Here is a 24,172-nt window from a genome sequence, read left to right on the forward strand (position 1 = left end):
GATGATTGAGTCCAACCATTCACCTAACTAAACCATCTCCCTAAGGATGGAACCTAAGGAGGCTCAGGGGGGACCTTATGACTCCACAAGTTCTTGAAAGATTATAGCAAAGTAAGGGTCAGTCTCTTCTCTCAGGTGACAGGACAAGAGGAAATGGTTCGGGTTGTGCCAGAGGAGGTTTGGGTTGGCTATTAGGAAGAATTTCTTCATTGAAAGGGTGGTTAAACATTGGAATGGGCTGCCTAGGGAGGTGGTGGACTCACCATCCCTGGAGGTGTTCAGGAAATGGCTGAACATGGCACTCAGTGCTGTGGTTTAGTTGGTGGTGCTTGGTCAAAGACTGGACTCCATGATCTTGGAGGTCTTTTCCAACCTTAATGATTCTGTGAAGTACAGGGTGACAGTCACTGTCCTGGTCCTACTGGCCACACCACTGCTGATCCAGGCCAGGGGCCATTGGCCTTCTTGGCCCCCTGGGCACACCTGGCTCATGTTCAGCCCCTCTCAACCAGCACCCCCAGGTCCTTTTCCACGGGGCCCTTCCCAGCCACTCTGCCCCAGCCTGTGGCACTGCAGGGGTTGTTGTGACCCAGGGGCAGGACCTGGCACCTGGCCTTGCTGAACCTCAGACCCTTGGCCTTGGCCCATTGATCCAGCCTGTCCAGATCCCTTTGCAGAGTCCCTCACCTCCAGCAGATCAACATTCCTGACCAGCTGAGAGTACACTGGATTCCCTCATCCAGATCATAGGATTGGTGGAGGGAGATGTGTAGGTCTGAGTACCAGCAGTCTCAGAGAATAATAAATGAATGGAACGATGTGCTATGAGTTGAGTAGATAGATAGTAGGTGCAGAGTATACTTGTCTGGTGCCAGTCTGTTTCAGATGGAAGCATCCTTTGTGCTTAGTTGGAAGGCCACAAAATTTCAATTATTCAAGTCCTATATTCTTAATAGCATGTACTATTTACTGAACTAATCCTTATCTTGTTTGGGTTTTTTAAATTTCAAATTGCGACATAACTTTGTACAAATAAAACAAAGTAGCATCAATTTCCTAGTTAATCTGCAACTCATCTCTTGTCTGATTGTATTAGTCTTGTGACATTTATTCAAAGTAGTTTAAGCCAGGCTCTGGTTTGTTCCCTATTTTCTGCTCTTTAATTTGTTCCAAGTGTTTCTGAATGACAGGACTTGCCAGTATTTAAACCAGTGTTGATTTCTAATGAGTACTCTTGTTGGGTGCATTAGGATAAAGCTGTGGCTGAACCAGTGAGCCGACTGCTGGAATCAACCCTAAGAAGCACCCACATGCCAAGTCGGATTGGAGCTCTGCATGGAATTCTTTATATCCTTGAGTGCGACTTGCTGGACGAGACAGCAAAGCAACTCATTCCAATTATCAGCGAGTATCTGCTCTCCAATTTGAAAGGAGTAGCACAGTAAGGCTTCTCCCTTCCCCCTGGCTCCAAACTGTTGCATGTTTATGTCTGAACAAAAGGGCTCTCTGTTGTTGGCAGTTGCCAATACATTTTAGAGCAGGCTGTTGTATCAAGCAGGTTTTGGCATTTTCATTGAAAATATCATCCAATTTTAGGTTTAATTTACAGAGTGAAATGGTATCTGAGGATGAGAAAACTTTGATAGTATAGGCTTTTGTGACTTTGGTAAACTGTGTTACTTAAACCTTATTTTTGACTTTGGTAAACTGTGTTACTTAAACCTTATTTTTCTGTCATTTTTATGATAATCAGTGTTCTCCTATTGCAACTCAGCAGTACTTCCTGTGATTTTAAAAAGGGCTTACGTTTCATGTTCAAAAATACTTCTAATTTCTAGAAATTGTTTATAGTGTCTTTGTTTGTGACCTAAACAATTTTGGTGTGACCACTAGTGTTTTTTGCTCATTTGCAGTTGTGTGAATATCCATAACCAAGAGCACATTTTGGTAATGTGTGCAGCTGCCTTCTATTTGATCGAGAATTACCCACTTGATGTAGGGCCTGAATTCTCTGCAGGAATTATACAGGTATGTTGTGATGTTGTGATGCCTCCAGTGAGTGGTGGTTGTGTAACTTGAGACCACATTAGGTGTCTTTAACACTTAACTTGAATACTGAGGCGTAGGTATGCTTTTGGGTTTAGTTTTATCAGTTTTTGTTAATACCTGATGCTGTTCCATGCTGTTGTGGTGTGGTGCTAGAAGATGACCAAAATACACCTCAAAACCAAGTAGTTGGTGTTTTTTGCTTTATTTCAGATGTGTGGAGTCATGGTGTCTGGAAGTGATGAATCAACACCATCCATTATTTATCACTGTGTCCTGAGAGGATTGGAACGACTCCTTCTTTCAGAGCAGCTTTCCAGGCTGGACAGTGAGTCCCTGGTTAAACTGAGTGTTGACAGGGTGAATGTGCAGAGCCCCCACAGAGCAATGGCAGCCCTGGGATTAATGCTGACTTGCATGTACACAGGTATTCACTTTGTTATACTTCCTGATGTGCTGGGAGACTGGCTTGCTAACAGTGCTAATTTTCTTAATTTATTTTTGTTACCAAGAGTAAAAGTAGTGTATTTAAACATCCACGGTTGAACTTGTAACAAATTCTTTTGGTTTAGGAAAGGAAAAAATCAGCCCCAGCCGTATTCCAGATGCAAATCCTGGTGCTCCTGACAGTGAATCTGTGATTGTTGCTATGGAACGAGTATCTGTCCTTTTTGATAGGTAAGAAGACAAAGTGTGTAAATGGTGCTCTGGGAGGGAGAGGATTGTGTTTGTCACTGTGTGCTCACTTCTCTATTTGACAGTTCTTACAGTTTCCGACATGCTTCTTACATGTTTCTCTACTTACTATTGCTTAAAAGTTACAATCCTAGTATACACAGTAACACTGATGGAATTGCTGAAGGCAGCACAAATGTGCAGGAATGTAAATGAAAACCAGACATGTCCAAACTGATACTGTGTCTTGCACAAACCATAAAACTTCATAAATGTATTTCCAGCTCCCTTCAGGTCAGACTCTTAAGTGCTTTTCAGGATGTCTTCTACATAATCAAGGATATAAATCCAGTTTACGGGAAATAATCTTTCTAACCACCCTAAGAGTTTAAAACTTTTTCCCCCTTCCCTTTTCACAAGAGTTGCTTTTTCTGAGGCTGTTAAGTAATTGCAGTGGAAGGATACAGTAAAACTTCTGTATTCACATGGAACTCATTAATGGGAACATTTCAAAACCTCTGTTTTGATCTGACAATCTCAAGCTGTCTTAAGTGAGTATAGCATGTTAGATGTTGTGTAGTAGTTTGTGGGTAATGGTTTACATTTTTTAAAGTGTTCAGTGGTTTTTCCATAAAACTGGAGGAGGGTTTCTCTTCTGTACTTGGTGAGAACAGAACTAGAGCAATGCTTGAGTGTTTTTGAATATATCACTCTGAAGAGCTAGCAAAACATATGTGACTACTACAAGCAAAAAATAACTTTTGCAGGGAAGTATCACATGATGGTAACTTGATTATGATACATCAACAGATGCTGCCTTTATTAGAAAGACTTTCCAATTAGTGTTATTTAAACAAAATTGTCTGTAGGTTGGAGTATCTTTTCCCCACTTTACACAGCAATGGTGTTTAATTTTCTCATTTGATATGTTCATTCTGAGCTTGAATAAAAAAATGCCAAGATGTTATGAATGAAAACTAGTGTTCTGCTTATAAATGGTCTTTTTTCTGATAACTAGGAGGAGTGATCTCCTTGTCCTTTTTTGTTCCTGTTTAGTTTTTTCATCATTCCTGTTGGTAACTCTCACCTCTGATGCAATTCCAGACCTTCAAAAAATGTGATTATTCAAAAAAGAAAAGGGGAGAGTGTGGGGTAAGGGCACACCTGTAACAGCTTCTGACAGCTTTGATAGACCTCTTTGGGTAATCTGTTATTAAGATTACATGAAGATTCAAATTCATCAGTGCTGAGAACTTGCCTACTCAGAGATGAAAGTAAAATGTTCTTTCCATTGCCAATTAAATTGGAAAAGAACAAGGTGTGTGTTGACATTCAGTCATAATATATTAAATTTTTTATTATTTTCAGGATCAGGAAGGGATTTCCTTTTGAAGCTCGAGTAGTGGCTCGGATTCTTCCACAGTTCCTTGATGATTTCTTCCCCCCACAAGATGTAATGAACAAAGTCATTGGGGAATTTCTGTCCAATCAGCAGCCATACCCACAATTCATGGCAACAGTAGTTTATAAGGTAGTATTGAGACACTTATTTCTTAAAATGCTTAAGAAAATTTCTAAATAATTGACAGTTTAGCTGAAGAGCCATATAGAACTTTTGTTAATTAGATCTAGAAAACCTGCCATGATGGAGCTGTCCTACTGTGAGCTTTGGCTTCCAAGCAGCATCAAGGGCTAGAATTGCCATGTCACCTAGAGGCCAAAGCTCACAGCAGGACAGGTCAGTAACTGATAATGAGGAAATTAATGGTTGTGATCCTGGTGCTCACATTCTAGATCTGAGTGAGCCATCACCTTATGAACTTAAAAGGCAAGCCCCTGTGGCTTCAACTGGGCTTCTGGGCTTTTGGCTCTTCAGCACCTACTGAGCTTGTCCCTCACTGGGGAGTGCATGTGCACACCATGTGTGATCTATAAAAAACAAAAACACTACACAAGTTGTGTATTTCTGTGTGATTACTTCAGTTTGGCACATTTGTCATGAGTCCAGTTCACTAATTCATTAGACTCAGAGTTGTCCCCAGGAATCCAATTTGTGACCCTAAGACTTTGTAGCCAGAGAGAACCTTTACAAGAGAAACTGAACTTTTTCCCATATTCATCCACCCTGTCTTTATTCCTGTGTACAATATTTTGCAGGTGTTCCAGACACTGCATAGCAATGGACAATCCTCAATGGTCCGTGACTGGGTGATGCTCTCTCTCTCCAATTTCACACAAAGAACACCTGTGGCAATGGCAATGTGGAGTCTTTCCTGTTTTTTTGTCAGTGCTTCCACCAGTCAATGGATTTCAGCAATGTATCCTAAAAAGATTGAACGTGTGCCATTTCTGGGTAATTATAGTGTAAAGCCTTGAAGGTTGAGAGTACAAGTGTAAGACACAAAAAAGGCAGTTTTACTGCAGAGAGTAATGGTGTATATTGCTTTGTGCTGTTGGTACCTCAGGTTTGTAGAGAAAAAAGAGAATATCTAAACAGATTATGAGAACAAAGTTATCTACAACTACTGCTTTAAGATTAGTTTCTTTTGGCTATGCCAGATGATTGGGAAAGTCCTTACTTTGAAGGACTTTTTAAAAGCTTCACCAAGATAGTATTGCTGTGACCTTTAAAAGCTTTGCTCTGTATTCCTTCTGCAAGATAAAATATATTGAAGAAAACGAAAGAAGCCAACAAACTCGGAAATCAAGAGAATTATCCTCTACGTCCAAACTATTTTGCAGTTATCACCCTGGCTGTGCACTGCAGTAATAGTGAGCTTTGGCAATGGAATGGCCAAATAAAAACTTGTTCCATTTTATCTATCTATCTATCTATCTATCTATCTATCTATCTATCTATCTATCTATCTATGTAGATATATATATATATATATATATGTATATATATATATGGTATTAGTGCTGGGTTCATTTAAAAACAAATAAACAAACCCCTGAAACAGGAAAAATAACTAGTGCATTTTGTGTGCATAGAAATGGCAATTTGTCATGTCCTAATGATTCTCAACCACAGCAGTGCTCTTTGGCTCTCAGCAGTTGCTGATTGCATTGTTTGCTCCAATGGATAGAGAAAAGTACTGCTAGCTTGAAGTTAATTTCTGAGGATAAGAAGTTGTGTGATGTTAAGGAAGAAATAGGATTTATGTAGTAGCAGTTAATTGCCAGATGACAGCATCTTGCACTTGGAACGTTGTTGGCAAACTTAAGAATAAACTGTTTAATGGAGAACAGTGTTTAAACTGCTAAACCAAAAGAGGTCTGTCATTTTATGACCTTAACTTGTATTTCAGTCTTCCACATATTATCAGCAGAATGGGAAAATCAGAGCAAGTGGATGTTAATATCTTCTGTTTGGTGGCCATAGACTTCTACCGACACCAGATCGATGAAGAATTGGATCGGAGAGCCTTCCAGTCAGTGTTTGAGGTGGTGGCATCTCCAGGAACCCCATACCATCGCCTGCTGACTTGCTTGCAAAATGTCCACAAGGTCACAGCATGTTGAACATCCTGATGTGTAGTGGAACTGCATGACTAGTGTTGGAATATAAATTAGAAGGAATGCAAGATCAAGAAAATACCTGGGGTTGCATTTGTGATAAATACGGATGTGACAGTTTTCCTTCCAGCATGCATGGACAAGTGCTCTGCAGCACTGGAAATCACCTGAGAAGTCAAGTGTAGTTGTTTTTGACACCCAGCACCTCTAAGTGGAATGAAGTATGTCAGTGTTTGTCAAGTGATGTTGGGGACTAACATGAGCCACACATCCAAGCTGTAAAATATGAGCTAGTACCACATGCAGGGTATCTGGTATTCCTCTTCCCAATATGCAGCTGAAGCCACTGTGGTGCAGCCAGTGAGACACTGACAGACTGTTATTGCAACTGCAGTCATTAGCCAACTTCATCGTTTTATGTACCTGTATATACTGTTGTGTAGTACAGAATAGAATTTGTTTCCTAATGTCTCTCCCAAACAAGGAAAAGAGAAAAAGGCTTTTATGATTTACACTTCCAGCATGTAATTTCTCTGGATTTTCTGATATCCAGTGGTGTATGTGTTGGTGATACCAGAGATATAGTGCACATACGTAACCACGCGTTCTTCTTTTTTCTTCTCAGGATTTCAAATTTGAGTACAGTATATCAGTGAAAGAAATTTTAACTTAAATATTTCTATATTATGTACAGTATGTAAAATTGTAAGATGTGTGGTGCATGAGCTGTGCTGTAATTGGAGATGAACAAAAGCCATGCTACTGAATGTCTTGACATCTGTATTGTCCTCATTTTTTTATCTCGTTCTTGAATTCATGTTCCTTTTGGAAATCCATCTTAATGTACAGATTACATCTTGTTTTGCATCTCACTTTTTCTTAAAGTGCTTTAAAACTGGAAATCGTTGATTAATTTGTCTTGAGAAACTGTACTAAGGAGGCATTCTTGTGATCGACTTTACTGTAGCTTCTTTTTAATTCCTTTGAGATATAATGGTAAAAAAGAGGACTAGTCACTCTGGATCAAACTTTAAATACTTAAGAAACTGCTCGTATTTGCTGCACAGCATTTTAAGAGACAAAATGGTGCAAGCTCCCCAATAGTCAACAACCATTTGACCTTTCCTAACTGAGACCATGGAGTCATCTGGACCACTCTCATATAAACAAATATGTGGTAGCAGTAAAGAATCAGAAGGCTGCTGTGGTCTACTTTGGGACTGGCTAAAGTGTTAGATTACACAACCTCTTTTATTACCTGTTGTATCCATAATGCTTTAGACACAAACACAAATATCCGTGAATTTCAGGACACTACACAGGGCCAGATTTAGCTTTTACTCACCACCCAGGGAATGCCATCAATTCCTAAGCTTCACATGAGGAAATCTAGCACAGCATTTGTCTTTAGTTGTATTTAAGTCTTTCATTATAGAGAAATGATACCTTGGTTCTCAGTCAGATCATACATTCAACCTCTCTTCATTTTCTTATCACACCTTTTGGTGACACTTGGAAAAATGAAATAGTGTTGTCAGGAGGAGCATGTACTGTATGTATTTCTGTATATAATGTATATGTTGAAATTATACACATGTGACAACATTTAATGTATACAGATGTGTATATTTGTATTTATTAAACCCATGTATTTAAACTAATTCCAATCTAGACCAAAAATTGTTGCTTCTGCCCGTAAATTGATTATAAAGGAATTGTCCACTGGTGTCGCTTCCTTTTAGAAACTGGTAGAGGAAATTGATAGTATGGGCAGTAGAAACAACTGTAGATGTTGCTGTATTTAGCTCTCTACAGGTCTTATTATCTAGAGCAATTATTTCTTTCTTTAGTTGGGTTACTCTTCTTCCTTGGGCCACAGCACTGTGGTGATTTTTAAAAGAAACTGAACAGGATTTCAGAAAAAGGTTTAATAAAATAGATACTGTTTGAAAGTTTTTGAGTTATATTGGAAATTATCTTAATTCTGATAAAAGTCTAATTCCAGGCAGTGAGATATAATGCCTTGTGTTTGCATTAAGGGGTAGTACAGATCACTCTTCCCTTTTGTAATCACCAATAATCATTTTGTACTGTAAACCCACACACCAGTCAGTTTTTGTATGATATATAGTTTAAGTGAAGATATTTTTGTAAGCTATTTTCCAGAATTTAAAATAGATTTTAATATATTTTTAAAGCATCAGATTAGTCAAATTCTCACCATATAACAGTATATGTTGTGTTATGAAACTGTTTAATTCTTCATAATTTTAAGCTCCTCATGATTAACACAGGCCAGCTGATTACTTCACATGGGATCACGGGAGCTAGACCCTTTATGAAACTTTCCAAACCTGTTTGGGACTTGCTATAGAATCTTTCAAGCCAGTGAAGACGTACACTGAATTAAGCAGTCAGCACAGCTGGGTGAAAAACATTAAATGTGACAGACTCCCATTCCTCAAATGCCTGTTGCCAGCCTTAGAGCAAATATTTGCATTACCTGTTTAAAGACAAGCTCTAGAGCTGATGCACTCAGTTCTAACTTCACACAGATTCACTGGTAATAACTTCATCTGTTTTTACATTTCTTGGAGATTTGTTGTAGTGTATATACCTCCTGTAATGTGTCCCAAGTGTCTAAAGGACAGCTCCTCTTAGGAAATTCTCTGTGACCTGAAGGAGTTGTAGCTTAAGGGTCTTCCTAGTGTGAGAGCACACTGCAGTAGTGCTTCAGTTCAGACTTTTCACTGCAGCACACTTTCCTGTCTTCTTCCTAGACATTCTTTCCACACACTCATTTCTTTGGGAATGAAATCATACTCAAAATCACTCCTGTCTGCTTTTAGTGACACGAGCTACAAGGTGTGCCATAGGGGTGGTTACAGCAGAACAGTGGTCATTAAGGGATTCTGATGTTGGATTTTAAGGAAATAAAAATACTGCTTGTCCTTTAAGACTGACTCTATGCAAGATTTTATTTCGCAGAGTGTTTTTAACTTGCTGTAAACAGAAAGCTAATTCTGAAAATCAGGCTGTTCATTTTTTCATTGAGATCAGGGTAGAAATGTGTTTGGTCTTAAGACATACATGTATTGTCCTGGCTAGACAAAGCAGCCAGCATCTTTAATGTGCTTTGCAGTAAAAGTGGCTTTACAGCCTTACAAGATGAGAGGTATGGCATGATTGGGAGCATACTTGAGACAGATTAATGTTTAAAACTTCAATTACAATTCACTTGTCAAAGAAACTGCATTACTAAATCTATAACGTGGCCCTCCCCTAAGAACAATGTATGCCAGCCAGCTTGTTACAAATAGCTTTTGGACCAGCTACCCACTGGCCTATTGAATAAAGTTTGTTTTGTGTTTCATTTCAGCCTGCCCCCTCCCTTGCACTGAGAGCAAGAGTGAGGAGTTGCAAACAACAACTTGCTGTAAACCAGTTCTTATCTGTGGGATTCAAAGTGTTTTCTTTACTATTTATGTTATTTTCCAGTTGCAATTGAATGTGAGTTTATTTAAATCTTCTCTAAAATGTATACTCAGATGTCATTTCTTGCCTAAAGCATCTAGTAAATGACTGTGTGCTACTTTTGCTTTGGTAGGAATGCCTTCTTAGCACCAAGACATTGCTTGTTTTTTAACCACCAGCAGCATTATAAAAGCACTGAGTAATGAGTGAACAGATTTAGGTCAAATGAAGACACAAGTGGGACCTTTTGGGTTAAAAGGAATTTGTTGATACCTAGTAGATTTGCCTTAAGAGCATTCTGTCTTGCCGTTCTCCTTTTTCAATGGCTGTACAGCAGATGAGGAGGTTGTGTCAAAGCACTGCAAAGACAGTTCTCCAAGAGCAGCAGACCTGGTTTGTCTTACAATGTTGTGGAGCTGAGCATTTATGCTTCCATAATAAAATAAATTTTAGGGTATAATGAGCAATAAACAATAGCAATAAGCAGTTAAATTAAATTCAGTCATTCAGGATCTTACCCCATGGTTGAAAGGGATGGGAAACTTGAGTGCATTCATTGTGTAAATCAGACTTTTTCCATGTACAATCCCAACTAAACTTTCTACTAAAAGTAGAAATCAACTGAGTGACAGTGGTAGGTGCTTTGCTCTTTTAGAACAGTTTTGGTTATAAGGACACAATTGCTGAAAGTTACAAGAGGGCAAAATACTGTGCTAGTTTTGAAGTAGTTTAAATATTTTAAAGTGAAAACAGGCTGCTCTAAAAACTAGAGTAAGCAAGTAGCAAAATTTTGGGGAAATTATGTTAATTTAACCTAATAGAGAGATTTTGGGTGAAGTCTTTGTGCATGCTACCTAAATATCCATTTAAAAATCTTGAGAATCCCACAGTCATACCCAGGAGAGCTTCTGTGGTATATCTTAATAAAGTTCTTAGCTGCATTCAGGTAACTGGGTATAAATGCTGCAGAGCATTTGTGAAGCATGTGCTGCTTTAGTCATGTGCATTTTGTGTGAGCTTATCATTCCCATCAGTCCGTGTATACACACCATCAAGTTGGATAAACTTGACAAGGATAAGATAATGCACCCTTTGGTGGGGTACAGTTTGAGGGCAATGATGAGCAAAAGCTTGGAGCCCCCACCTGAAAAGCAATTGTACTCAAGGGAAAAGAAAAGCATATAATTTTAGATGTATGTTTAAGTTTAAAAAAAAATGCTGAAAATACTGCACATTGAAACTAAAAGAGAAAATAAAATGCAATTATTACTGTAAGTGATTTTTCTCTGGTTATTTAAAAAAGTAAGAGCTTGATGCATTCTTACTAGAGTTTTTCCCCAGTATCTCTTCTTTCCAGCAACTATCAAAATACTGAGTATTATTAAGATATGCAAGAATACTTGGAACTATCTGCAATTGTAGCTATGCTGCAGAATCACAGTGCTGTTTGCAATTAATCAAGAACTATCACAGCTGAGCTTTTAATTGTATCTAACAGTTTTGCTTGCCAAAACTTCTCTGGGATTCTAGATGAGATCAGAAAAGGCAAAATTCAAGTGTACAGCTGTATTTGTGAATGAGAGTGTATTTATCCACAGCAGTGCTGGGGAGGGATAATGTTACACAGGAGAAGAAATGGTTTAACTTGCTGAAGCTTGGTTTCCCAGCTGTTGGGCTTGCATCTTAAAAGAAATTTCTGGGTGGTCCTGCTGCTGAACACTGGAGGATCTCTTGCAGTACTCAACAGCTCAGAGACATCTTGTTTTGATTAACTTTGCAGCACTTGGCTGTTCCCTGGAAACTCTGGCATAAAGTTTGAAGTAGTAGCTTAATGTAGAAAGCACGTGCTGGTTTTGTCCTGAGCAAAGTAACTTCTTTTTTTACATCTTGTTGTTCCTTGTCGGCGTTGGTGGCGCCTGATCCGCCGCCGTGTCACCTTTTAGCGTAGCCGTGGAGCTGAGGGACAGAGCTGTGCTGTGGTAAGTGCCTTTGTCTGCAAAGCTGGAGACTTGTTTGAGTCATAAAGTCTTCATCTTTTTGTCACTCAGAGAAAAAAAAAACATTTAATTTCTGGAAATGTTACCCCTAAAGGTGAATTACCAGGCACAGGGAGATTAAGCATTACACTTAGTAGTCTAGAACTTTTAAAATTTACTATAACTTTTTTTGCTTTCCCCACTGCCTTTCCTGTCCTGTTATAGGTATTGTGCTTTTTTCCCCCTACTTTTTAGTTAGTGCAGCTGTGAAGAGTATTGCAGCTATCATTTGGGAATTGGCAGGACTCCACCCCAGTTACAAGACAAAGGCTTTGATTGCCTGTAGAATTAAACATAATTATACCGTAAGTTTTGCATAACTGTTTGAAGAGATGAAAAGATTTGTAACTTGTAGGTTTGTTAAAAGGTTGGAAGTAGGAGCATTAAAAAGTTCATACAGTTTATATAGAATGCTACCTTCAGAGTGAGCCAAGCCTTCTACTCTTCTATTGCAGCCATAATTCCACCTTAATTTTGTTTCTGATCTTTCCCATGGTGTACACATCCAAATATGGCAGAGCAGTCCCTTACCCCAGGTGCTATTTTCTTATCCTTCAAGCTGCAAACATCATGGTTAGATTTTGATCAAGTGCACCCTTATTGTTTTATCTCATTATTTACATTTTGGAGTTCTTCCAGCCAGGCTGCAGTGTTTGGGCTCCAAGCAAAACGCATCCCTGGGGGCTGGGTTTGACCATGCACCAGATGCCCACAGAGCTATGAGCCAGATTAAGTCAGACCATTTAAATACAAGGTTTTTGCTAATCTCGCTCATCTTGAATTATATTCACTATAAAACTTCAAGTCAGTGTTGAAATAACATCTCCAAATTAGAATCTTAGTCTTTTGTACCCCTTTCTTCCCCTGAGGAAGAACTAAATGTGTTTTCATCCCTGTCTTACTGTTAAATGGCTCTAGGATTGAAGCATCTGTCTTGTCCAATGGAAAGGCAAATGTAAAGCTTGCTAACTTAACTTTTCTTGGTGTGTCTTGTTAATGTTGACATTTCAAATATCTTTGGGATTTGATTTAACATCTATGATAATAGCACAATTCATTGTTTAACTTTTATTTCAGGCAAGTTTGGGCAGATACTTTTAATTACACTTTGTTCATAGTAATTTTTCTTTACCTTCTTAACTGCTTCAAACGACCACTGTTTTAAATGAACACTGGATGCTGCAGATCTGGGAGGTATTTTTAAGTGCTTTCCAGGCTTCTGATCCTTCCATCTCTTGGTAATGTTGCTTAAGCTCATTCCTTCTTTTCCTGTCTTCTTTCCTCTGCCTTGGCTGCCAGAGTAAATATTTCACCTGTTGAATGCTTTAAAATAAAAGTTGTATGTCATCAATAGACTGGTATGTGACTAAGTAACAGAGGATAAGGCTGAGTGATCCAAAATCCCTGGAGTTTATTAATTAATTGGAAGTTCTGAAGAAGCGAATCTTTAGAAGGGGACCAAATAAACCTGTAACTTTTTTGCCACCTAATGTAGCAATCTAAGAATATTGTTCAGATGTTTACCTTCATCAGTACCAAAATCAAATGCTTTCACAAATGTTTCAGTCTGTACTTTGGCTTCTTTACTGCTTTTGGGGTTGTCTTGGGGATGGTTCTATCTGTGCTTACTGAAGCAACATATTTATGTACTGCAGTTACTTAAATGTGGCTTGTGGATAATACTTATTTCCATTGCAGTGTGATCTGATCATATTACCCAAAAAAAAGGTGAGAAATGTGATCTGGCAGCTGGGAAACTTGCAGGCAGCACTAGCAGTAATAGTGAAAGGACCTGCTACTTCAGAAAACATTATCTGGGACCAGATAACCAAGTCACATTATCAATGGTAAACAGAGGCTTGTATTATGCTGACAGGTCAATTTTCCAACCCTCCCACTGGCCTGCTGTGGGGTTTGAGAGTATCCCTGCGTGGGAAGGACACAGCAAACCTGGTCTGATTCAAGCTGAGTTGTCTCAGAGGAGAGGATTAAGCAAATATATGCTTTTAGAGCCATAAAAATCCAAACTGCACATTTTACCTTTGAAAATAATGATGAATCCAGGGGTGATGATGGTGTACTGTAAGAAGTCACGTTGAGTTGTTGTGTTACACTTGAAAAGATTGCTGCCCTATATGTACTGGTGAAATTGTGAGGTGCTCAGTTTGTTGCAGTGAGACTTAGAGTGCCCAAAGTTTTTTTGTGTTTTTGCTGATGGGTTAAATATCGTCAAAGTGGTTATTAATTATTAACTTAGTGAGGTCTAGCTTTCCTTTGTCTGTGCTGCTTTTGTTCGTAGTTTGACTGCATTAACTCTAGATGAAATATAAATGCCAGTCTCAAAGTAACAATGATTAAACTGTATTATTCTGTATAGCTTAATTACATTAAGAAAATCAGGACAGATCAAATTTATTATTTTATGTGTACTCAGTCATGTTTTATTGGCTATAAAATCTCATGTAGACAGGATAACTTTAGAAGCTGAGTAGCATAAACAAGAATTTACCCCTAAATTGCATATTTTGAAGAGATTTTCAAAGCCTGTCATGAGATGGGTGTTAATTCAAAAGAAAATAATTACAAGTTAACATTTTAGCAGGGCCCAAAAAGGGGTAGTGATAAGGGTTGTCTGACATATGTTTTTTCCCTTGTGCTTTTGTGCTCTAAAGCTCCAGGATGTGATGCAGGAAGAAAGGATAGGATTTGTGCAGCAGCCTGGTGTGTGCTTTTTGTGAGTAAAGGACCTTTTGTCTGCTGAGGGCCAGTTATAGACAGAGAAAAGCATCCATGTTTGTTTAAAAAAAAAAAATTCCCAACCACAAGCAGTTGCATGGTTCATTGCTGCCTGTTGCAGGTCGTTACTTTTTCTCTGTGCAAATATATGATATATCATCACCTGGATATATCATATATAATATATCTCAATCCAGGCAATTCACAGACCTTGAAGAGGTCTCCTTGGAGACCAAACAGCTGTGGTGCACCCAAGGACAGAGAAACATTTATGACACTTTTAAGGACATTGCAGGATATAGCTAGGATAGTTCTTCCTGGGAAAGGGAGGCTTCATGTAATGTGATTGCAAGATACAGCCCAGGGACCACGGAATGGTAGGAAACAGCATCTTCTCATTTTTCACTTCCAATGGCTTTGTCCACTTCACCATATTATGCCTGCAAATGTTGAAGGTTCCTGTTACTAAAGGTGTGAGAAAATTTTTTAGGTTGCTCCCAGCTTTTGTGTTTAGCTTTCTCTTGCACGATGGGTGTTTATAGAGCAGCAAGGAAAAGAAACCCATTTGCAGTAATCTGTGATAGTAAGTTTGTTGAGTTGAGTGAGTCTTGGGTCTTCAAAGAGACAGGAGCAATTGTTGTAAAGTTGCTTATTGCATGAATAAATCAGCCTCAAAGGCAAAGAGTTCAGAGTATTAAAGTCTGTGCTAAAAGCTTTTGGTGTAGAGTCCCAATGTTCTAAGCAGAAGCAGCAGCAGAAGCCACTGCCACCTTTTTTTGCACCCCAATATAGGGGGATTTTATTCATAAATCAGCTAAAAACGTGATTCTAAAACATTCTTCCTACACCCCTCCAAGCTTAATTCTAATATGTGAAAGTAGTGTCAGTTCTTACACAGAATTTACCCATGTAGTTCTAGCTGTTCACACAAATAATTCTCTGTTCTATCTAGAAATGCAAACAATGTTCTACTGTGTTTTCATTATGTCTGGAGCTAAGTTAATTTTGTGAAAGGTATCACTACTGAACTTTAAACCAGGCTTTAGGGCTTTTTACTAGCTAATACAGTCTCTTGAGGCATTTAAGATATATTTCTACTTACTTAAAACTAAAAGTTACACTCTTACTTCATGTCTGTGGTGTTTAATATATTTCAGTTTCTCTAAAGGTTCAATCCCTGCATTCCGTTCTCTCTCTGAGGGACTCAGAGAAGCTTCTATTTCATGCATTCCAACATAAGTTGAAAGAAGGTTGCAGAACTTGAAACTGCTTCTTGGCTGTGTTCTTTTTTCTTAGACTTAGACCTTGAGTGTTCCTTTATATTTGATTATGAAAATAATAAATACTTTATTTTTTCTTTGAACTACAATTTTCCCTGTAAATTACAATTCCAGAGTCAGCCAGAACTGTCTTTCTTCTTTTTATACAGGTGCCTTTCATCCACTTGAGGAAATCAAATATGCTTTCTTTTCTTCTCCTGAAAATCAAAAATACTAAAAGTTTTTCTCCTTTTTCTAGTTACAGTTGCATTTCCTCATAATGCTGCATTTTTCTCTAGTGAGAGTCTGATGTTTTGAATTTTCACAGGTAATATTCTTGCCTTATTTGGTTTCTTGATCACATTCCAGAAAGTTTTTTCTTTGAAAAGATGTTACTTTTAAGTTACACAGTTTTGTTGTTCATTGCAACATTAAGGCTTATCAGACACTCATTTCCCAGATCCTCCTGCTGGGGGACAGAAGTGATGCTCTCCTGATGGTCACAGCCTGTGTGACACCAGCCAGATTCCTCAGCCCCATGGATGCATCCCACATCATCCTGTGGACTTGTATATGCCTGTCTTGTCTAAATATTCCCTAATTCCATTCTCTTCCACTGAGGGTGAGCCTTTGTGGCTCCAGACCTTCCCATGGGTGGAACAGGGATTCCTGCATTCCTCCACCAAATTTGGTGCTCCTGGACATGAGCTTTAGTTTTCATTTTCCTTTCAAACACATGCTTTTATTATGCTTTTAGCACTTACCAGGAATGCTGAACCCAGGCTTTTCTCCCAGCAGCCCAGCAGGGCGCAGGCACAGCCCCACAGTGCCCAGCAGCCCCACGGGCCCCATCCCTGCAGGTCTGCTCCACGCTGGGGCTCCTGCCAGCTGCCTTTCAGGGAGAGCCTCTTGGGGACTGTTGGTGACAGATTAAAACCTGAATTCACAGCCAGGTGCTGAAGTGGCCTCTTCCCGAGGTAAAGGCTTTTGTAGCTTTTCCAGTTAACTTTGAGCACTCCTGCCTTTCCCGCTCGCACGGTTTGGCTTTGACTTTCTTCTCCTTATCTGTCACTAGAGAGTAATTGCCCCTTTCATAAGGACCTTGCTTTAACCTTGAACAGCAGTCCCCGTGGCACCTGATGTGCATTCTGAACTATATATACTGATGAAAGAGTGAGGTACAGTCCTAATACCTTCCTTGATGTTTTTTTTTAAATCTGTTTCAAGGAGCCCTTTCAGACAGGACATGAAAGCTCCCCCATTATTATAAAATTCCTTATGAAATATTTTTGTTTTGAAAAAAAGACATATTTAGAATAGTAGGGTAAAAGCATAGTCTTATCAGGCTGAAGCTGCAATATCCAAGCTGTTTCCAGTTGCTCTTATCTGTCCTTTCATCTGGTTCTAAACATGAAATGGGCATCTCATTATTAAATGCATACAGAGCCTTTCATTCTGGGGGATACTCCTGTACACACTTCAATGGGGATTTTTGCAGTATGTGGTAACTTACAAGCAAAAGGTAGATGTTTTTATGACAATACTCTGACAGGGAGTGCTGCAACAGGAATTTGTACTAAAGAGGGAGAACTGTCCTTTCAGGACATGGTTGATGAGACTCACCCAATGCCAGGGACCTTGTTAGACAGGAAAACTGGACAGGACAAATGCAGATCGAGCCAATATGGTTAAAGCTGTGTACTCAGTTTATTGTCTGAAAGATGGCAGTTTATATACACTCCAACATAGTTTACAAGCTGTGAACACAGTATCATTGGCCAGCAAACATTGTTCACCTTTGCCTTAAGGTGGTCAGGCTTTTCACACTGCAGCTCTACCCTAATTCACACTCAGAAAGCTCATTACTTTGTAGTTGCCTTAACATAATTTCTAACTGCGCCACAACTGAATTCTCACTGTGTCAAAGGCTCCTAGGCCCCACCAAGGCCGCTTACCGGGGCCAGTCTGAGGGGTAGCTCAGGTCTTACTCTAAATATAAATCATATCCTGTCTCTCAGAAATCTTCCAACACTCACCAAATCCCAGTATGAGTGAGGTTGGAAGGGACACAGTGGGGCATCTGGTCCCACCCTGCTGAAGCAGGGTCAGCCCAGAGCACATGGCCCAGGATTGTGTCCAGATGGTTCTTGAATATCTCCAGTGAGGGAGACCCCACGCCCTCTCTGTGCAGTCTGTTCCAGTTAAGTTCTTCCTCATATTCATGTGGACTTTCCTGTGCAGCAGTTTCTGGTCCTCACCTCTTGTCCTGTTGCTTGGCACCACTGAACAGAGTCTGGCCCATCCTCTTGGCTGCCTCCCTGCAGATACTGACAGACATCGATGAGGTTCCCTCTCAGTTCCAGGCTGAACAGGCTCAGCTCCCTCAGCCTTTCCTTACAAGAGAGACTCCAGGGCCTTCATCATCTGTCACACTCCACGGGACCCACTCCAGGATCTCCATGTCTGTCTTGTCCTGAGGAGCCCAGAGCTGGACACAGCACTCCAGATGTGTCCCAGCAGGGCTGGGCAGAGGGGCAGGATCTCCTCCCTTGACCTGCTGGCCCTGCTCCTCCTAACACAGCCCAGGACTCCACTGGCCTTCTTGGCCACAAGGACACGCTGCTGGCCATGGACAGCTTGTGCCCACCAGGACCCCCAGGTCCTTCTCTGCAGAGCTCAGGTCAGCCCCCAGCCCGGGCTGCTCCATGGGTTTGTCCCTCCCCAGGTGCAGGACCCTGCATTTGCCCTTGCTGAGTTTCAGAAGGGTCCTCTCTGCCCATCTTTCCAGCCTGTTGAGGTCCTTCTGAAGGGCTGCACAGCTCCCTGGGGTGCTGACCACTCCTCACAGATTTGTGTTGGCAGGGAACTTGCAGAGGAGGCATCTGTTCCTTCATCCAGGTCATTGATAAAGAAGTTAAACAACACAGGACCCAACACCCTGGGGGACACCACAGGTCTCCAGCTAGACCCTGTGCCACTGATCATGCCCCTCTGGGATCTGCCACTCAGCCAGTTCTCAATCCACCTCACTGCCCACCCACCCAGCCCACAGCTCCTGAGTTTTCCCACAAGGATGTCGTGAGGCACGGTGTCGAAGGCCCTGCTGAATTCAAGGCAGACAAAATCCATTGCTCTCCCCACAGCCACCCAGGCAGTTTTTCCTTTGTAGAAGGCAGTCAGGTGGTCAAGGTTGATTTACCCTTTGTGAATCCATGCTGGCTGCTGATGACCACCTTGTCTTCCATGTGGATATGTGGTCTATGCTCACAGGAATAAAACTGAGTTGTTGCTCTGGAGCAGAAACCTTTCTGTGCTTGCACCCAGTGGCAGATGTGAGCTGGCTGGGGCAGCTGTGATATCTATCTGTGGATACAACCAGAAATCCAGAATTGCTTTGTGAGTGGAGGTCACAGTGAAGGCTCCTAGGCTTTCTGCCTCAGCTGGACTTTCAGGAAAAGAAATGGGTGCAGAAACTGAGCTTTATTCATCTTACAAGAGTAAAGCTGCAGAACTGCCTGACATGCAGAAAAAGGAAAAGCAAGAAAAAGAGTAGATGCGTTGTTAAGGGTAATGAGCAATGCACATTCCCTAGCAGGATTAGGATGGGAACAGGAATAGACTTGCCAAGCTAAGGGAAAATCCTATTTTTGAAAAATGAAGGGAAAAATCCTTTAATGAGTTTTGATAGGAAAATTGACAAGTATTAACAAGAATCAGGAAAAGTAGCAGTTAAATGGCCAAGCTATGCAAGATGTTCACAAATCTTCAAGATGAACTCAGCAGTGATTAAGGGGAATAAAAACTTGAGCAAAAATGCTGGAGAGTATTTGAACTTGGTGTTAGCTCACTAATGTCAGTGATTCTTGCTGATGGTGTTTGTACAAGTACAAACTGGGGAGATGTGAGTGCAGTGATCCCTGCAAGCTGCCCTTGCAGAATCAGATGAGAAGTGCCAGTGAGGAGCAGGATGTGTTAGTTCTGCCCCAGCATTGCACTGATGCAGATGTTTGATAGAGCATGGGCACAGTGAATTTCTTCTGCCCAGAAAATCACACGTGGGTTCTCCTGTCCATCTCCCACGGCCTGCAAGACCTGTGGGGCACTTCTGGGAAGGAAGGGAGTATGCAAGCAAAGAAAATTTGTGAGGTAGCTCAGAGACATGGAAAGTTCTTTGAATAGTACTCCTATGCTTGTTCAAAGGCAAGACAGAAAGGCATCAAGGAGAGGAAGTAAAATATGAGTAAAATTAGAGAAGAGAAATGCATTGAGACACAAGTGGTGGCTTGGAGAATCAGACTGTACAGGTGGGAGTAGTGCAAAGCAGCAGAAATGATCAGTGAAGAGAACAGCAGTGCCATGTGCTCAGGGAAAGCAGCACTGCTGCCATCAGCACAGAGGGCAGGGATGCAGAGATGGATGTGTGGGGGTCCAGAGACTTCCTCTGCCTGTGTGAGAGAGGAGAAACTTGCAGGAAGCTGAGTGAAAATAGAATGGCAGTGTGAGTGTTGTGTGGTAAGGACAGAATAAGTGGCATACAGGGTGATTTGGAATTCCAGCATGCTGGGATTACAGGTCATGCCAAAAATACAGAACTGCTTAACACACATGAAAGTAGAAACCTACCTATATTAAACTATGGCCAAACTGTTTTAGCAATACATAGCCAGACAAAACAGATACTAATAATTCACGGAATAGTGAAAGCAGCATCATGAATTCACTAGTTTCTCTAGGCTGAAAGTTCCTTTAGTCACTCCTGCGTGGTGCAATAGCTGTACTTGATTAGCAAAAAATAAATGTGGAGGGAAGGAAGCAGCACAGGAAAACAGATACAGCCCCTGCATTTGGAGGGCACAAGGTGAAGGCAGCAGCAGAGAATGGAGTTTTGTGCAAGTTCTCCAGGGAAGGCAGGGCTTTCCCATGAAAAGCCTTCTTGACCTGAGGCCAAAGACTTCAACAAAGAAGAGACTTCTGCTCCTGATACTACCTTTTTTTTTCTCTCTCTTTTTTTCCCTGAAGAAAAAGAGGACTAGTGAGTGATCTAAGATTAAAGGTGCAGTGTTGCAATTTTGGGGCATTTATGTCAGTTGTGAGAGATCAGACTGCGAATTAGGGGGAAAAAAGTCAATTCAGAGGCATTACTAGAAACCCCTTTATTAGAAAACCCAGACATAATCTTTGATAAACCCATGAATATTTGCCAAGCAAAAGAAATTCCCCAGTGCATATGAAAGCTTAAGAGACAGCAGGCAGTGCTCCGAGCATGATGAAAAATTAAAACCATTACAAGAGAGAGGCCTGGGGTAGTATGTCCTGCAGAGCTAAAACACTGCTCCCCAGGGAGCTGCAATGCAAGCCAAGCAGCAGCCCAGTTCTGGGGGAGAAAAAGAGGTAAAACCTGACACAGATTGTGTAGCTTTGCTGCAGGTGTACAGCGTGGGCCAGGAGAGGAGGGCTGGCAGGGAGGGCTCCTTGGCAGGGGGAGCTGATGCTGCTGCAGCAGGAGATCATCAGCCTGAAAGGAAAATTGGGCTCTTGTGGAGTTGGATGCTGTGTGCAAGCCAGTGTGAAGTTAGCAATACTGAAAGGGATTCACAGTCAGGAGACAGCAAATAGATGAGATTCAGGGATAGAGCTGAACATTTATCCCTGCAGAGGGAAGATGGCAACAGGCACACATAACAAATGGGGAAAGTTACAGTTTGCTTGCTAGGATATTAAAGGACGTTGTGTCATCGTCCTGAATCCCTGGGGGAAAATTATTTCTTGGGGAGTCTGAGGAGCAAGGAGATTGCTTAGCAAGGTAACATTAGAGTAAGGTAACATTAAAGTACCCAGAGAACTCAGTTTTTAGCTCTGATTCTGAGAAAAGGATCAGTCTTAGATAAACTGACCTTTTAGTGGTCAGTTTACAGGTACATACTTTATGCTGTCAGCTCAGGCACTGGAGTTACTGTCCAGTAATTAAAATAAAAATACTCCTTGGAGACACATACCCTGTGGATGATGCTGTGTCTGACAGCACTGTCCCAGCCTCTGGATGGTCACAAAGGGAAGACAGATGCAAACAAGTCTATGGCCAAATCCAAGCTCTGCCCACCTGTTCCTACAGCTGTATGGGCTTGCTGTCAGCAGTATAAACCCTAGAAACACCCAGAGCCTTGCCCTGGTTTGCTTCCAAGCTGGGCTGCAGCTCTGGGAAGGCTCCTTTCACAGTCTTTCTCACAGGGAAAACCTGCCAGAAGCCCTAGGTGATGAGGGGTGGAGAGGACAGCAGCTGCCTGACATCGTGGTGCTGTGCTGGCTGGATTGTGTCCAGGCAGTTTGTTAGCACTGCCTACAGGTGCCACTGTCCCTACCCTTAGTTACCCACTAGTAAATCTTCTCTGAAGTATTAATATGAGTCACTTAAATCTTTTCTGCTGCTTTTTTTTAGCCTGGTTTGAGTTGCCAAGTAGCTTCTTGCACTTTGCACTAACAGCTCTGGGATGGCAGGCACCAGCCACTGGCGAGTTTGAAATGGATTTTGAAATGGTTTGTGAAACCCCTCATCATGTCCTGCTCACCAGTGGACTGCTCCTGCCTTTGGCTGTGGCTGGGATGATCTCCAGTGAGCTGCAGCATGGTCAAGCCCAGAGCTGCATCACTCTGGTGTGGGGGGAATTCTGCCTCTAGCTTCAGTCAGCATTTCCAAGTCCTGTTAAACCTGAATAACCACAATCCAGGCCTCTTGCTTCAAATACATTGAGTGAAAATGAGGGTTCCCAAAGCACTAATGAAGTAAATTTATCTCTTCAGGATACTGCTTATGCATCAGGATTTTTTTTCCTTTATGAAAGAAATGGATGTATGGATTATAGTTGATAATGTTACTGTCTACTCTTAATTTTTATACTTTCACACCGATTAGTGCAGATAATTACAGGTTTGTGTGAAGGGTGTATTTACAGCTATTCACTTCCAGGATTTTCACAGGGAGGTTTCAGTATGCAAAGTTCCCTACCCTCCCATATACCAACAGCCAGAGACTGCCAGGTCACATCTGCATTAAAAGTCCCATTTGTTTTAAGTTAAACTTGAAATAGTTAGTTAAACTAAAGCTAAACTTTGAAATCTATTTCATTACACTGATGTAAAACTGCTTGTGGATGCTCCTCTGTGCTTTAATTGAAATCTCATTTGCAGTGTTTTTTTCTTTTGGAAAGCTGAATCTGTTTAAGAGTATCCACATGGGCTTGCAATTGGTTTCAATAAATAGAATTAAAACCAGGTTTTGCTTAAATTGCTGCAAGTTTTAATGCAAACAGGGCATCTGCAAAACTGAAAATCCCCCAATTATTCTGGAGCATTTCTGTCCTCCGTGAGGCCGAATGTTTTCATGTGATTTCATGAGCGCAGTGTGGAGGTTCTCCAGTATCCAACCTTTTCCTGAAACAAGCAACCTACTTTGAGTTTAGCAGCCTCTCCCCTGCCCCTGACTGGCTCTTGTGCTTCCAATCAGGCACAGAGGAAACAGTTAAACTCGCAGCCCCCTTGCTTAGCCTCCCTGGCTCTGCTCACAGTAGGAATCAGCCATGCAACTCAGCCCAGGTAAGGCCACACTTCACCATCCCCGCTGCAGCCATGTTACATTTAGCAGGTTTTTCCCCTCTAAGTGCCCTGATTTACTCTTTGCCCCCTCACTGCACAAAGAGAGGGAGAGAGTGAACCCCTCCCGTGCCCCAGCAAGGCGAAGGCATGGTGGGAGCAGCTTGCACACAGCTGCAGCTTCACCTGGTACAGCTCCAGCAGCAGCCTTCCTGCATGAGCGCTGGGTGGGAGAGGCTGGGGATGGGGCAGGAAAGCTGCCAGATGCTGCTGAGCCAGTCCAGGTCCTTTTCCCACCTCTGCACAAGGTTGGTGAGGATACTTTGGGCATGTGGATCTCCCCTGCTCACACTCTGGAGAGCACTGTGTGATGCAGGAGCTGGGCTGCCACCCACGGATGAACAGATCCTTTGCAAATCCACGGGAGCACACACCTCCTAGAAAACCTCTTCTCTTCCATTTCCACTTGCTGTTAAATTAGCCTGATCCCTAAATGTGATCTTCTGGCTGCCCATGAATTACTCAACATGGCATGCTGGATCCTTAGCTGCAGGACAGTTTTTCCAGTTGTTTGTTTTGAAAGCTCTTAAGAGCAATATACTATCAGCTGAGGTTTCTAATTAACTCTGAATAGCTAGTCTGCTGCCACTCAAGTATAATTCTCATTAGCATCTCAGCTAACAAGCTTCAGTGTTTGCCCTCCTAATTAGCTTCTAGTTAGAAGTCTTTCCCTATGCTAAGATGTGCTGTTGTTAATTGCAGTTCCAATTGCTTTTACAGCAAACTCCTGAGAGGCTGCTCCAGCCCTGGTTTATAAAGCCTGATAAGGATCAGTGTCTG

At 41.3% G+C, this 24,172-nt stretch overlaps 1 protein-coding gene across 2 annotated transcripts in view; it reads left to right on the forward strand.

Moving 5' to 3' along the window:
- Positions 1-9,270, forward strand: part of HTT (huntingtin) — a 78,092-nt gene extending 68,822 nt beyond the window's left edge. For both annotated transcript variants that reach the window (XM_021550734.3, XM_021550735.3), the window contains 7 exons: positions 1,251-1,441; positions 1,914-2,028; positions 2,260-2,473; positions 2,619-2,724; positions 4,090-4,252; positions 4,879-5,039; positions 6,033-9,270. In XM_021550734.3, coding sequence (XP_021406409.2) covers positions 1,251-1,441; positions 1,914-2,028; positions 2,260-2,473; positions 2,619-2,724; positions 4,090-4,252; positions 4,879-5,039; positions 6,033-6,246 — 1,164 coding nt within the window. In that variant the 3' untranslated portion in view covers positions 6,247-9,270. The remainder of the gene's footprint in view (positions 1-1,250; positions 1,442-1,913; positions 2,029-2,259; positions 2,474-2,618; positions 2,725-4,089; positions 4,253-4,878; positions 5,040-6,032) is intronic.
- Positions 9,271-24,172: the final 14,902 nt, after the last annotated feature.

This window comes from Lonchura striata, chromosome 4, assembly GCF_046129695.1.
Source record: "Lonchura striata isolate bLonStr1 chromosome 4, bLonStr1.mat, whole genome shotgun sequence".
NCBI lineage: Eukaryota > Metazoa > Chordata > Aves > Passeriformes > Estrildidae > Lonchura > Lonchura striata.